Source organism: Sapajus apella, unplaced genomic scaffold, assembly GCF_009761245.1.
Source record: "Sapajus apella isolate SASKATOON/1434 unplaced genomic scaffold, GSC_monkey_1.0 scaffold21, whole genome shotgun sequence".
Classification (NCBI taxonomy): domain Eukaryota; kingdom Metazoa; phylum Chordata; class Mammalia; order Primates; family Cebidae; genus Sapajus; species Sapajus apella.
The window spans coordinates 26,902,932-26,916,609 of record NW_022436961.1 but is presented as its reverse complement, the minus strand read 5'-3'; the positions used below and the strand labels follow the sequence as shown (position 1 = coordinate 26,916,609).

Genomic DNA, 13,678 nt, shown 5'->3' with positions numbered 1-13,678 from the left:
CTAAGAACCCCTAGCCAGACTGACCACAAAAAAAAAGGATACACAATAATAATAGGAATGAGAGAGAGAGGATGTCATTAAAAAATCTGCAAATATTGAATGAATAAAAAAGGATATTAACAACAGATTTTTGTTATCTTTAACAAACAGCTTTCTTTAAAGACATGAACTACCAGTATTCACTCAAGTAGAGATAGAACAGAATGGAAGAAATTAAATGTGTAGTTAAAAATCATTCCAAAAGAAAACTCCAGTTCCATATGGTTTTACCCTTGTATTGTATCAAACATTTTAGAAAGTAATAATACCAATTGTACGTCAATATTTCAGAAAATCAAACAGGTGGAACCATATCACAACTCATTCATGGCTAACTTTACTATGATAACAAAACCTAAAAACACATATTACCAGAGAATAATATTATAGATCAGTAGTACTCATGAATATAGATGCAAAGACTCTAAAGATACATTAACATGTTGAATTAAACAATGTGTTTAAAAGATAATGCATTATGACTATGCTGCATTTACCCTGGAATGCAAAATTAGTTCAACATTTGAAATCAATGTTATTTACCCTGTCAACAGACTAAAGGAGAAAAACTATCATGATCTTGTCTACAGATTTTTGAAAATGCATTTGGTAACCGTAAATGATAGAACCAACAGTTTATCATCATACAAACCTGAACAATGCCAACAGAATGATAAGGAGAGCACATTGTAGACATAAACGCAAGACCCACAGTCGTTCCAGAAAGTTCTGTGGCTCTGCAAGAAAGGATTAAGTTGATACAACAAATTATGTTTAGCTCTATTTTTATAGGCAATTCATCCAAAACTCTTAATAGTTAGCAGAAAAACTCACTGTGAACCATCACTCTCATATTTTTCTTCAGTTTTTGAATTTGTGTAAGATATTTTTCTATAGAATGGCTTTTGTATCACTTCAGATCCAAACACCTAGATATAATCATGTTGCATAGTTTCTGTCACTTCTGATTATAACACTTTTCATTGTGAAATAGATCCCTTGTGAAGAAAAAGAAAGGCTTTTTTGATCCCAATGTTTGTGTATATCTTCTTTTGATATTAGCATTACCACACATGCTTTGTTTTTATTTATATTTTATTCATGTATTTTTAAATCATGTACTTTTGTTTTACATTAGCACTGTTTTAGCTACAGGAGGTTTAGAGATTGGGCACATTTTGAAAGCATTTGTATTATTGATCATTTATATTATTCACATAATTTTTATACTGGAGAGGGTTTTGAACCATTTGCACTTATGTAGATAATGTGTCTTATCTTTGGTAATTTTAATTTTCCTTTTTGGTTCCTTTTAATTTTTCTATTAATCTTTGGTAATTTCATGCTCTTTCCTTTTAGTTTCTTGGCTATCTGTACAAGATTCTGGCTCTATTTGTGTCTAGAAATTTGCAAAGTTTGCAACAAGTTTTTAATTTCCTTAGAAGATGATTTACATGGGAAATTGAACCTGTATTTTCCCATGAAACAATATTAAAAATAGAGAATATCAATTCTGCTATGTAAGTCAAATGAGAAAATTAGAAAATCATACAACTTTCCATTTCCTGCAGATTTTATCTCTCTAATCTGATTTCAGATACTTATTTTAAAAATATATTTTACATTATGCATATTTAAAAGATTTATGATAGCTGTATTTTCTTTTAAAATTATATCATAAAGATATTTACACTTTATTCTACATTTTTGTGGTTTCAATTTTCCCCACTTGCTCATTTGCAAAAAATAACAATTCCTTTATTTTGGAGTTACCTATTTTGGTATATCTTTTAAGTGAATACAGTATATTTTGATGCACCATTTTTACCTACTTATACCTAAATATAGGTATCTTTTGTTATTTTGATAAATGGTAAGACTTGAATTGCATAAATGGAAGAACAAATATTTCCTTTCATTGTATTTTTAATCTGTTTTCATTTTTTTCTGATCTCTTCAAGGAATCTATTCTTGGCATGTATCACCATTTATTTTTACCTATACATTTATCATCTCATCTATTATTTTTAACCTTCTACACTATTACTGTACAGTGATGGAATATTCAGCAATTTGTCTGGCTCTGGTGCCAGGCTGGTAAGAGTTCAGATCCCTCACTACTTACCAGCTATGAGACCTTGGAAAGTCACTAAGTGCCCCCAACAAGAATGGGCTCTTGAGTCTATAACTCACCTTTCTAAGTTAAGAAATTGTATCAGCTGCTTTCCAAAGATGGCCCCCTAATGAACCAGCCTTGCTGTATTCTCAGCCTGAGCAGTGCCTTCCCCTTGAATCTGGATTGGCCCTACAAGTTACCCTTGATTAAGAGACTGTACCTGTAGTGACACCCTGTGACTTTTGTAGTTACATCATAAAAAACCTTGAAGCAATACCTTGTGCATTTTGAAATGCTTATTCTGAGAAAAGCTAGACACCTAGTAATAAGTCCACCTACTCTAAGATAGCCACATTGAAGGAAGCTCAAGTTAGGCACATGAAAGGCAATATAGAGACATGACCAACCAGACTCACTGTTTCAGCCAAATGAGCCCAGATGCCAGTTATGTCAGTGAAGAAGCCTTATTTCAAGCCCGGAAATTCTGGGCTCATTTGTTACACAGTAACAGATGACAAGCAAAGAAATATTAACTAATTATGGCAGGACATAGTTCACTAATTTCCCATGAAGTTCGTGGTTTTCTTGGGTAACAGACTCTCCAGTAACTTCAAGTCAATTCTTACTGCTTCCTTCTATCTAATTTCAACTAAATATTATCCAGCTATCCAGCAGCATTTTCTTGACTCTTTTGAGGTACATCCTTCAGTCTCATAAAATTTACAGCCATTAGATTTATTTCCCATATTGTTCTTAACTGGTCATTTCAGCAGGAAGTAAATTAGGGAAAATGTGGGGTTACAATATAACACTCGATTTTTCTTCTAATAATACCTTAGAGGTTTCTTCTAACTTGAGCCTAACGTCAATCAGTTCTTTTTTAAACACTAAATCAAAAACTCTCTTACATAAACTTGTCTTTTCTTCCTGTATACCCAATAAAAACAAACTTTTTGTGAATCATTGCTAAATATTTGGCCCTGTCTTTTCTTTGAAAAAAAGAGAATATTTGGATGCAAAATAAGTACATATTTGACATATAATCCAAGTAAGTGCTTTGTAAATGTCTACTCTCCTATGTGTATACCTCACTTTGCCAAGGCTCAGAAGAGCTACCACTGAATACCGCATAGTATGCAATGGAGGAAAATCTGTACATACGTGATTAACTGAGCAATATCATGATGCTTTCTTCTCGAGAGAACACTCCCCCTCCATTTAGAAAAATTTTCCAAGGTGAAGCTTGCGTTTGGGGTTATCTTTATCTTATCCTTGTCAGTCCAGATTTCCATACCAACTAAGGCCACGTGAGTATTGAGCTTTTTATAAAGCTGTCCAAAGACAATATATGGCAAAGAATGACTTATAATGGTGATATCATTTTTAAACATTTTCAATATATTTTATATTTTAAAACATTTATAACAGCAGTATATAAAAACCTTATTTCCAAGCATAATTGTGAAACAGAATGTATCTATTATTTTGTAGACACTAAAACTCCCTTTCAAACCAAAAACAGGTACACTAAGATAGTTTAGGTCTGTAAACTCCTTTTTATGGGGAAAAAGGACCCTATTAAGACAAAATATTCCTTCTTGTGCTCCTAAGAAATACTTCAATTTTGTGTCAGTGTCCCATGATTATGGCTTCAATTGCTTGTATGTTTTTCAGTGCTCCTAGAGTCAGAATATTTGAGAATTAGCAAAGTTGGCTCAGTAGAGGCATTCACGAAGTAACATGATACGATGAAATGTTGTACATTGATGCATTTACAATAAGCTAAGTAGTTGCTATAGTTTAAATGTTTGTGTCCCCTAAAATTTTTATGTTGAAATCCTAAACCCCAAGGTGATGGTGTTATTAGGAGGTGGGGCCTTTGGGAGGTGATTAGGTCATGAGAGTGGGGCCTCATGAATGAAATACTGGTTTTTCCCTTCCATCATATAAAGGCACAGTTAGAAAGCAGCTGACAACCTTCACCAGAAACTAAGTCTTGGTGGAACTTGATTTGGACTTCCCAGGCCCCAGAACTGTGAGCAGTAAGTTGCTGTCATTTATAAGCTACCCTGTTTATGTATTTTCAGACTGAGACAGTGGTCCTCTGATCTTAAACATGGATTGAACCAAATAACCCACAATGCATATGGGATAAACTTTAGAAATAATGAATTGAGCTTATGACACAATATGCTTACTCCAAGGATAAAAGCTGAAATTACTACTATAGTTTCTAAAATTGCACAGTGACAGACATTCTCACCAGCAACTTTTGGCGAAAAACCTTAAATATTTGTTTTTTAGATGGTTTGGTAAACAAGAAAAACCTCTGAGGAGTGCAGTTACTGAAAGTGAAGTTAAAAATTCAGCTATGTTATCATCCTTCCCTTGATTATTCCCTCAACTTCCTTGTTCCTTTCTTGCTCAATTTTACTCATCTCACAAAACTACAATCCTGGTTAAAAGCAACTTTCCCCTCCTTCTGCCTTTGAACACAGGGGAATACACATCAGGAGAATACACATCGTTTTGATTGCTCACTTTAAAGCTGTGACTATTAACCTCAAGTAGTCCTTAACACTCTCCAATAAAATTGCTGTATTTTAAAATTCCATTTACAAACTGTTTTCTGCACACCTTTTTTATACTCTTCTTTCTTAATAATTCCGACATTTTCTTAAATCAGACTTTCACAGTTGTCCTTGCTTCCACATTCACTGAGAGTTAAGAGCAATCTGAAGGGAATGTCCATAAGCTCCCACCACAAGTTTATCTTATCACCTATTCTTGTCCAAACTCCCTGCACCTCCCCATCTGCTATATGAACGAACAACCTCTGAGTGTAAGGTCAGTTTCTTCATTCGTGTACTAAATGCCCCCATATCTCCCCACTCAAGATTATTCCAACAATTCTTCTGTCTTTCCTGCATTATCACTGTTTAGCCCTTCACAAATTATTCCCATCAGCATAGAAAATAAATTATTTTTTTTACATATATTGACGATGGTAATCACTTCCCTATGTATATGTGTATCAAAATAAGTATATTACAGCATTATGTTTTATAACAAAAAATTAGAGCATTTATAGGATACAACAAAGAGACTCATTCATTTCAAAATAAGTATGCTAACTATATATCCAACTAACAGAAAACTAAGAATTAGTATTTAATATTAAAGATTGTAAAATCATTTTTAAAATATTTTGGAAACTAGAAAACACAATCATATCTAAAGAACACAGTCAACAGTTGTATGACTCAAATGGGTTTGGAAATCTGAAAAAATCTATATTGAAACTTCATGACTATCCTTTTCTCACTTTGTGATCTTAGAGAGGTTACTTTGTTTCTGAGACCATGTTTCCTTAGTTCTACATTAGGCTTGGTTAATATTTAGGATTGTTCTGGAGATTACGTGAGATAATTGTTTATGAAATCTGCTATTGTGACAGTGCCTGACACTTTTTAATTTTTTCCCCTCTGGACCAGCTTTCTGTTGGGATCTGGTCTCCAGCATTTTCTTTCTTTTCTTTTTTAAATATATTTATTTTACATTAGGTGCATAGTATATCTGGCATTTCTCCCCATGTTATCTCACCCTACCTTCCCCTCCCTCCCCATTCTCTGCTGTCTCTCCCCTATCCCCCCAACTGCCTCCAGTGTGTGATGTTCCTCTCCCTGAGTCCATGTGTTCTCCTTGTTCAGCACCCACTTAGAAGTGAGAACATATGGTGTTTGGCTTTCTGTTCTTGTGTCAGTTTGCTGAGAATGATGGTTTCCAGATTCATCTAAGTCCCTACAAAGGACACGAACTCATCGTTTTTTATGGCTGCATAGTGTTCCATGGTGTATATGTACCACATTTTCTTTGTCCAGTCTATCATTGATGGGCATGTGGGTTGGTTCCAGGTCTTTGCTATTGTACACAGGGCTGCAATGAACATACGTGTGCAAGGGTCTTTATAGTAGAATGATTTATAGTTCTTTGGGTATATACCCAGTACTGGGATTGCTGGGTCAAATGGAATTTCTATTTTCAGATCCTTGAGAAATCGCCACACTGTCTTCCACAATGGTTGAACTAATTTACACTCCCACCAACTGTCTAAGAGTGTTCCTATCTCTCCACACAGTCTCCAGCATCTGCTGTCTCCAGATTTTTTTAATGATCACCATTCTAACTGGCATGAGATAGTATCTCAGTGTGGTTTTGATTTGCATTTCCCTAATGACCAATGATGATGAGCATTTTTTCATATATTTGTTGGCCTCATATATATCTTCTTTTGAAAAGTGTCTGTTCATATCCTTCACCCACTTTTGAATGGGCTTGTTTTTTTCTTGTGTATCTGTTTTAATTCTTTGTACATTCTGGATATTAACCCTTTGTCAGATGAGTAGATCGCAAAAATTTTTTCCCATTCCCAACCAACAGTGAACTGTTGGTTGCCACTTCACTCTAATGATTGTTTCTTTTGTTGTACAGAAGCTGTGGAGTTTAATTAGATCCCATTTGTCTATCTTGCCTTTTGTTGCCATTGCTTTTGGTGTTTTAGTCATGACCTCCTTGCCTATGCCTATGTTCTGGATGGTTTTTGCATAGGTTTTCTCCTAGTGTTTTTACAGTGTTAGGTTTTATGTTTAAATCTTTGATCCATCTGGAGTTAATTTTAGTGTAAGGTGACAGGTAGGGGTCCAGTTTCTGCTTTCTGCACATTGCTAGCCAGTTTTCCCAACACCATTTATTAAACATGGGGTCCTTTCCCCATTGCTTGCTTTTGCCAGGTTTGTCAAAGATCAGATGGTTGTAGATGTGTGGAATTTCTTCTGGGGTCTCTGTTCTGTTCCATTGGTCTATATCTCTGTTTTGGTACCAGTACCAGGCTGTTTTAATTATTGTAGCCTTGTAGTATAGTTTGAAGTCTGGCAGTGTGATGCACCCGGCTTTGTTCTTTTTGATTAGAATTGTCTTGGCTATGTGGGGTCTTTTGTGATTCCATATGAAGTTTAAAGTGATTTTTCCAGTTCTGTGAAGAAGGTCAGTGGTAGCTTGATGGGGATAGCATTGAATCTACAGATTACTTTGGGCAGTATGGCCATTTTCACGATATTGATTATTCATAACCATGAGCATGGAATATTTCTCCATATGTTTGTGTCCTCTCTTATTTCATTGAGCAGTGGTTTGTAGTTCTTCCAGAAGAGGTCCTTTACATCCATTGTTAGTTGTATTCCTAGGTATTTTATTCTCTTTGTAGCAATTGTGAATGGGAGTTCACACTTGATTTGGCTCTCTTTAAGTCTGTTATTGGTATATAGGAATGCTTGTGATTTCTGCACATTGATTTTGTATCCTGAGACTTTGCTGAAGTTGCTTATCAGTTTGAGAAGATTTCGGGTTGAGACAATACAGTCTTCTAGATATACAATCATGTCATCTGCAAATAGAGACGGTTTGACTTTATCCTTTCCTAATTGAATACTTTATTTCTTTTCCTTGCCTGATTGCTCTGGCTAGAACTTCCAATACTATGTTGAATAGGAGTGGTGAGAGAGGGCATCCTTGTCTAGTGCCAGATTTCAAAGGGAATACTTCCAGCTTTTGCCCATTCAGTATGATATTGGCTGTAGGTTTTTCATATATAGCTTTTATCATTTTATGATACATTCTGTCAATACCTAGTTTATTGAGAGTTTTTAGCATGAAGGGCTGTTGAATTTTATCGAAGGCCTTCTCTGCATATATTGAGATAATCATGTGGTTTTTGTCTTTGGTTGGGTTTATGTGATGGATTACATTTCTGGATTTGCGTATGTTGAACCAGCCTTGCATCCCCGGGATGAAGCCTGCTTGGTCGTGATGAATAAGCTTCTTGATGTGCTGTTGCAATCTGTTTGCCAGTATTTTATTGAAGATTCTTGTGTCGATGTCCATCATGGATATTGGCCTGAAGTTTTCTTTTTTAGTTGAGTCTCTGACTGGTTTTGGTATCAGGATGATGTTGTCTCATAAAATGAGTTAGGGAGGATTCTCTCCTTTTGTATTGTTTGATAGTTTCAGAAGGAATGGAACCAGCTCCTCTTTGTACATCTGGTAGAGTTTGGCTGTGAACACACCTGGACTTTTTTTGATTGGTAGGCTATTGATTGCTGCCTCTACTTCAGCCCTTGTTATTGGTCTATTCAGGGTTTCAACTTTCTCCTGGTTTAGGCTTGGTAGAGTTCAAGTGTCTAGGAATTTATCCATTTCTTCCTGGTTTACTGGTTTATGTGAGCAGAGCTGTTTGTAGTAATCTCTGATGGTAGTTTGTATTTCTGTGGGATCAGTGGTGATATCCCTTTTATCGTTTTTTTTAATTGCATCTACTCAATTCTTTTCCCTTTTCTTTTTTATTAATCTGGCTAGCAGTCTATTTTGTTGATCTTTTCAAAAAACCGCTCCTGGATCTACTGATTTTTTGAAGGGTTTTTGTGTCTCTATCTCCTTTAGTTCTGCTCTGATTTTATTTCTTTTCTGCTAGTTTTTGGTCTTCAGCATTTTCTTAGTGAATATTTGGAAAACACAGTGCACCCAAATAAAACCAGTTTTTATGTCCTCTTATACCTGAGAATAGTGTGGCAGGTAAATAAGAAACGTGTTGGTTTGTGGCATTAATATTCATGTTCACATAAGTAGCAAAAGTTGTGATCATGCCAGTCAGCCAATCGGTCCCAGGGGCCTTGTCTTTCCCTCCCTGCTTCATGTGCATTCATTGAAAAACCCAAAGGCATCTCCTAGCAAACTGTTTAAAACTGCAGGTAATAAAATATGTCTTACCATGTTGACATAATTAGCCATCTCAAACACCCTCTTTCTGATCTCATCTTGATCCTCATTGTACTTTTTAAACTAAAAGAAAAATTAAGAAAGAATATGGACATTGATAAAAATTAATATACTTGAAAGGTTAAAAAGCAACTTCTCTTATGTTATTGATTTTAATTAAAGATTAGCTATTAAAGTTAATTAAAAGTTAGAATTAAATTGATTCCTATTCATCTAGCTACATTAAAGCAATTGGGGAGTGAATAAGATGTTTCTCTTCTGAAGTACTAGTTCAGTATAATGCTCTAAAGAATTATTCCAATTGTATTTTCACTTAAATTCTATGATTTTCTAAGCTGTGCAGATTTAGCAAAAGAATATCTTAGTAATTTAAGAGATACATATATGGACAGTATATGAATTAAGCACAATAAGTAAGGTCAGAGCTTTAGGGCCTGAGCTCAGAGTTAACTTACATTTCCTTACATGTGTGGATTCCACATTTAGAAAATCCAGTATATGAAAATGCACTGTTATATAAAACAGTGACTATCACCAAAGATTTGCCTTTTCAGAGGATTCCATTCACTGAGCTTTCATATTGACCAATATAAGCTTTTATATTGTATCCCTAATGAGAATAATTTCTAATTTACAAATGATTTAACAACTTAATAAAAGGCAAAATGACAGAAGAATTTAATTGGAAAGTAAGTTAGGTGCTATAAAGTCAATAAGAAAATAACATTATAAGGGCCAACAATTCAATTTATGCATATCATGTCAATTGCCCTGATATCTCCAAAAGGAAGAAATCATGTCAGCTTAATTACAAATGTCAAATTTCAAAGGTTTAGAAAAATCTGTAACCATATCTCATATTCGTGATTATTTAAATCTCATCCAGACATTTCATATTTCACATAATAAATATATGTAGATGGGAGTTTTGAAGTACAACATATTTATCTCATATACTTACCTCACCATTATCCAGGACCAAATAATATTCTATATATTTCTCATGTTCACGAACCTTCCCATCATTCAATTTCTGAAATATAAAGAGTACAATTACCAATACGACATCTTTTTCCACACACGTTCGTCTATTATTTGGCATGTGTAATTTTATAAGCTGCTGGTTGACACCTGTTTGATATCTGGAGTAAAGGCAGACAATATTAGCATTTTAACACTAATTCAACAGGCAAGATTACCGACAAGGCTCAGAATTTTGGAGTTGAAGGAGCACCACAATATTCGGGTCTGAGTCTTTCATTTTATCAAGAGGTCTAAATTATTATGTTACTAATAGGTGAGCTAGAAATAAAACCAAAGTCTGTCTATTGTTTTAAACAGTAGACTTCTTCACCATCCTGAAACAAAATAGAGAAATGTTGACTTCAGCATTTTTCTAGTGTTTTTAGTTTGTTTTTTGTTTTCTTTGGTAGCCTTTAATTCATGTCTTCATGTAGTATCTGCTCCTTTACCAATGGTGCAATGCAGAGACACCATCGTTTCTAGTCTACTTTGTTCTCTTCAGGCAGAGTTGAATCTCCTTTCCATGATTCTGGATACCATCATTCTCAGCAAACTGACAAAAGAACAGAAAATCACACACCACGTGTTCTCACTCATAGGTGGGTGTTGAACAATGAGAACACATGGACACAGGGAGGGGAGCATCACATATGGGGGTCTGTTGTGGGGAGGATAAGGGAGGGACAGTAGGGGGGTAGGGAGGTTGGGGAGGGATACCATGGGGAGAAATGCCAGATGTAGGTGACGGGGGGATGGAGGCAGCAAACCACATTGCCATGTGTGTACCTATGCAACAATCCTGCATGATCTGCACATGTACCCCAGAACTTAAAGTACAATTTTTTTAAAAATTGTCCCTCAAGTAGCTGTATTAATGAAAATGAGAAGTCAGCCAAGGAAAGATAAATTGGAGGACAATTCCAGCAGGGAGAAAATCGAGTAAATAGACTCTAAGGTGAAATGGTATTGACATATTTAAAGCACAGAAAAAAAATGCTAGTGTTTTTTATAACATAATGGAGAGGTCACCAAGAGATGGGAAGTAAAGAGTAGGAAGAGACAGGAGAGGCCAATGAGGCCACAATCCTATAGGGGTTTGTGACCCATGGTCAGTTGCATGGCTTTTATACTAAATGTAATGGGAAGACATTAGAGGGCTTTGGACAGAAAAGGGATGTGATATGATTTACAATAAAAACACTGTATCTATTGTGTGGAGTGTAGATTCTGTTGAACTGGGATGGGAAGGTGAGGCAGAGCCTGCTGCCATGATTATTATGAGATGGTACCTTGGGGTAGTCATAAAAGGAAGCAAAGGAAAAGATCTGAAATATGTTGGAGGCGTTTGCTGTTGGATACCATATAAGGAGGGATCAAGAAAAAAGGAATCAAGGATAGTTTCTACATTAGTACTTGAATAAATGATGAGTGGTTGTGTTAAATGAGATGGGGAGAATGAGATAAAAGTGGGTTTTGCTGACAGTTTAGAAATTGATAGTTCTTTTTGGGGCATACTTTAGGTTTGTGATATAAGATGTCTAAATGGCTATATTAAGTAGACAGTTAATTATAACAGTCTGGCCTTTAGGAGAGAGGCAGAGACTAGAGATATGCATCTGATGGCAATTAGTGCACCATTCCTATTTAAATAAGGCACAGGACAGGGTGAGATTACCTGGGAAGAATGTGTAAGTAAACCAAAGATCCGGGATTGAGCTATATGAGGTTCTCTAATACTTACCAGTCAATCAAAGCAAGATGACAGAAAGGAAATGAGAAGGAGTAGCACTCCTGAGGTAGAGGAAAGCCAAAGCAGTAAAATGTCCCCAAAGCAAGGCTCTTTCACATGGTTAACAAGGAATGGAGACGGAGGGATAAGAGGCCTGTACAAGCAAACCCAGGAGTTGATATTCTCAGCAACATATAGCTAGGAGTTCCACCAAGTTCTGGCCAGTCAAAGGTGGCCAACCGTTCAAACCGTGTTCAAATAAGGCAAATACCAAGCTGTAACCAGTGCAGCTGTTTCTGTACCTTAGTTCATTTTCTGTACATCATTTTTCTGTCCATAAACCCTCTCCAACCATAGAGCACTATGGAGTTGCTCCAAACCTCTTCCGGTTCTGAGGGCTGCCAGATTCTAAAACCATTCTTTGCTCAAATAAACTCTGTTAAATTTGTCTTAACAGTCCTTATATTGTACATTAGATCTTTCAATTGCTTTTTCCTGCACATTTGCTGCTTGGAATGCTTTGACCTATATCTCCCTATTTCCTGTCCTTTCCTAGACCCTGGTAACCACTGTTTTTATTCTCTACTTCTATATATTTGACACTCACCCCTACTTTTTAAAATTCCTATACATTTTGTTATTGTTTTCTTTGCTGTGCAGAAGCTTTTTAGTTTGATATAGTCTCTTTTTAAAAATTGTTTACTTTTGTAAATTTAGCTTTTAGGTATGATATCTAAGAAATCATTGTCAAGGTTAATGTCAAATGGCCTTTCCACTCTATTTTCTTCTAGAATTTTATGGATTTAGGTATTACATTTAGGTATCTTATTTATTTTTATTGGATTGTTATGGCATAAGAAAAGGGTTCCATTTCATTATTTTGCATGTGTAGACCCAGTTTTACCATGAGTCTATTTATTGAAGAGACTATCCTTTCCCCAGTGTGTCTTTTTGGTGACCTGGTCAAAAATTAATTGACCATACATGTTTGGATTTATTTCTGAGCTTCCTATTCTGTTCCACTGGTCAGGGTGTCTGCTTTTATGTCATCATCATATCATTGTGATTACTATATCTTTATAACTTTAAATCACATAATACTATGTCTACAACTTTTTTTCTCAGAATTTCTTTGGCTATTTGGGATATTTTGTGGTTCCATACAAATTTTAGTATTGCTTTTTTTCTTATTTCTGTAAATACTGTCATTGGGTTTTATAAGGATTGCATTGAACCTACATATTGCTTTAGGTAGTATGAACATTTTAACAGTATTTTTCTAATTCATGAGCATAGGATATTCATTTATTTGCATTTTCTTCAATTCCCTTCAACAGTATTTTATAGTCTATAGGCTATACTTTTCTAGGAATTCATTTATTTTCTCTAGGCTGTCAAATTTATTGACAAATAATTGTTCATAGTAGTCCTTTACTATGTAACTGTACTGTGTACTGGTCTTCATCTCCTTAGTAAAATGTATTCCTAAGTACTATTTGTGTTATGAATGGAAATATTTTCTTGATTACATTTTTGGCTAGGTTGTTATTTGTGTATAGAAATGTCACAGAATATGTACGTTGATTTTATATCCTGCAACTTTATTGAATTTATTAGAGTTAATGGTTTGTCAGTGGAGTCATTAGGGTTTTCTATATATAGAATCATTTCATCTTCAAATAGAGGTAAATTTACTTCTTCCTATCCAAGTTGAATGTTTTTTTTTTTTTTCCTTTTCTTTTCTTTATGTTCCTAATAGTACTTATGGTACATGTTTAATAGAAATGGTGAGAGTAGGCATCCTTGCCTGGGACCAGAGGAATGGCTTTCTATTTCTCCTTTCTGATTATGTTGTTATCAGTGGGTTTCTATAAATGGATTCTAATTTAAAAAATAAAGTTAAATAAGGAAAAAGAAGAGTGGGCAGGTAATCCTTATTG

The 13,678-nt window shown here is 35.1% G+C and overlaps 1 protein-coding gene across 1 annotated transcript in view; it reads right to left on the bottom strand.

Moving 5' to 3' along the window:
- Positions 1-13,678, bottom strand: part of ADAM28 (ADAM metallopeptidase domain 28) — a 65,491-nt gene that overhangs the window by 30,532 nt on the left and 21,281 nt on the right. Inside the window, 4 exon segments of the mRNA XM_032288550.1 lie at positions 692-776; positions 3,317-3,486; positions 8,978-9,049; positions 9,948-10,019. Coding sequence (XP_032144441.1) covers positions 692-776; positions 3,317-3,486; positions 8,978-9,049; positions 9,948-10,019 — 399 coding nt within the window.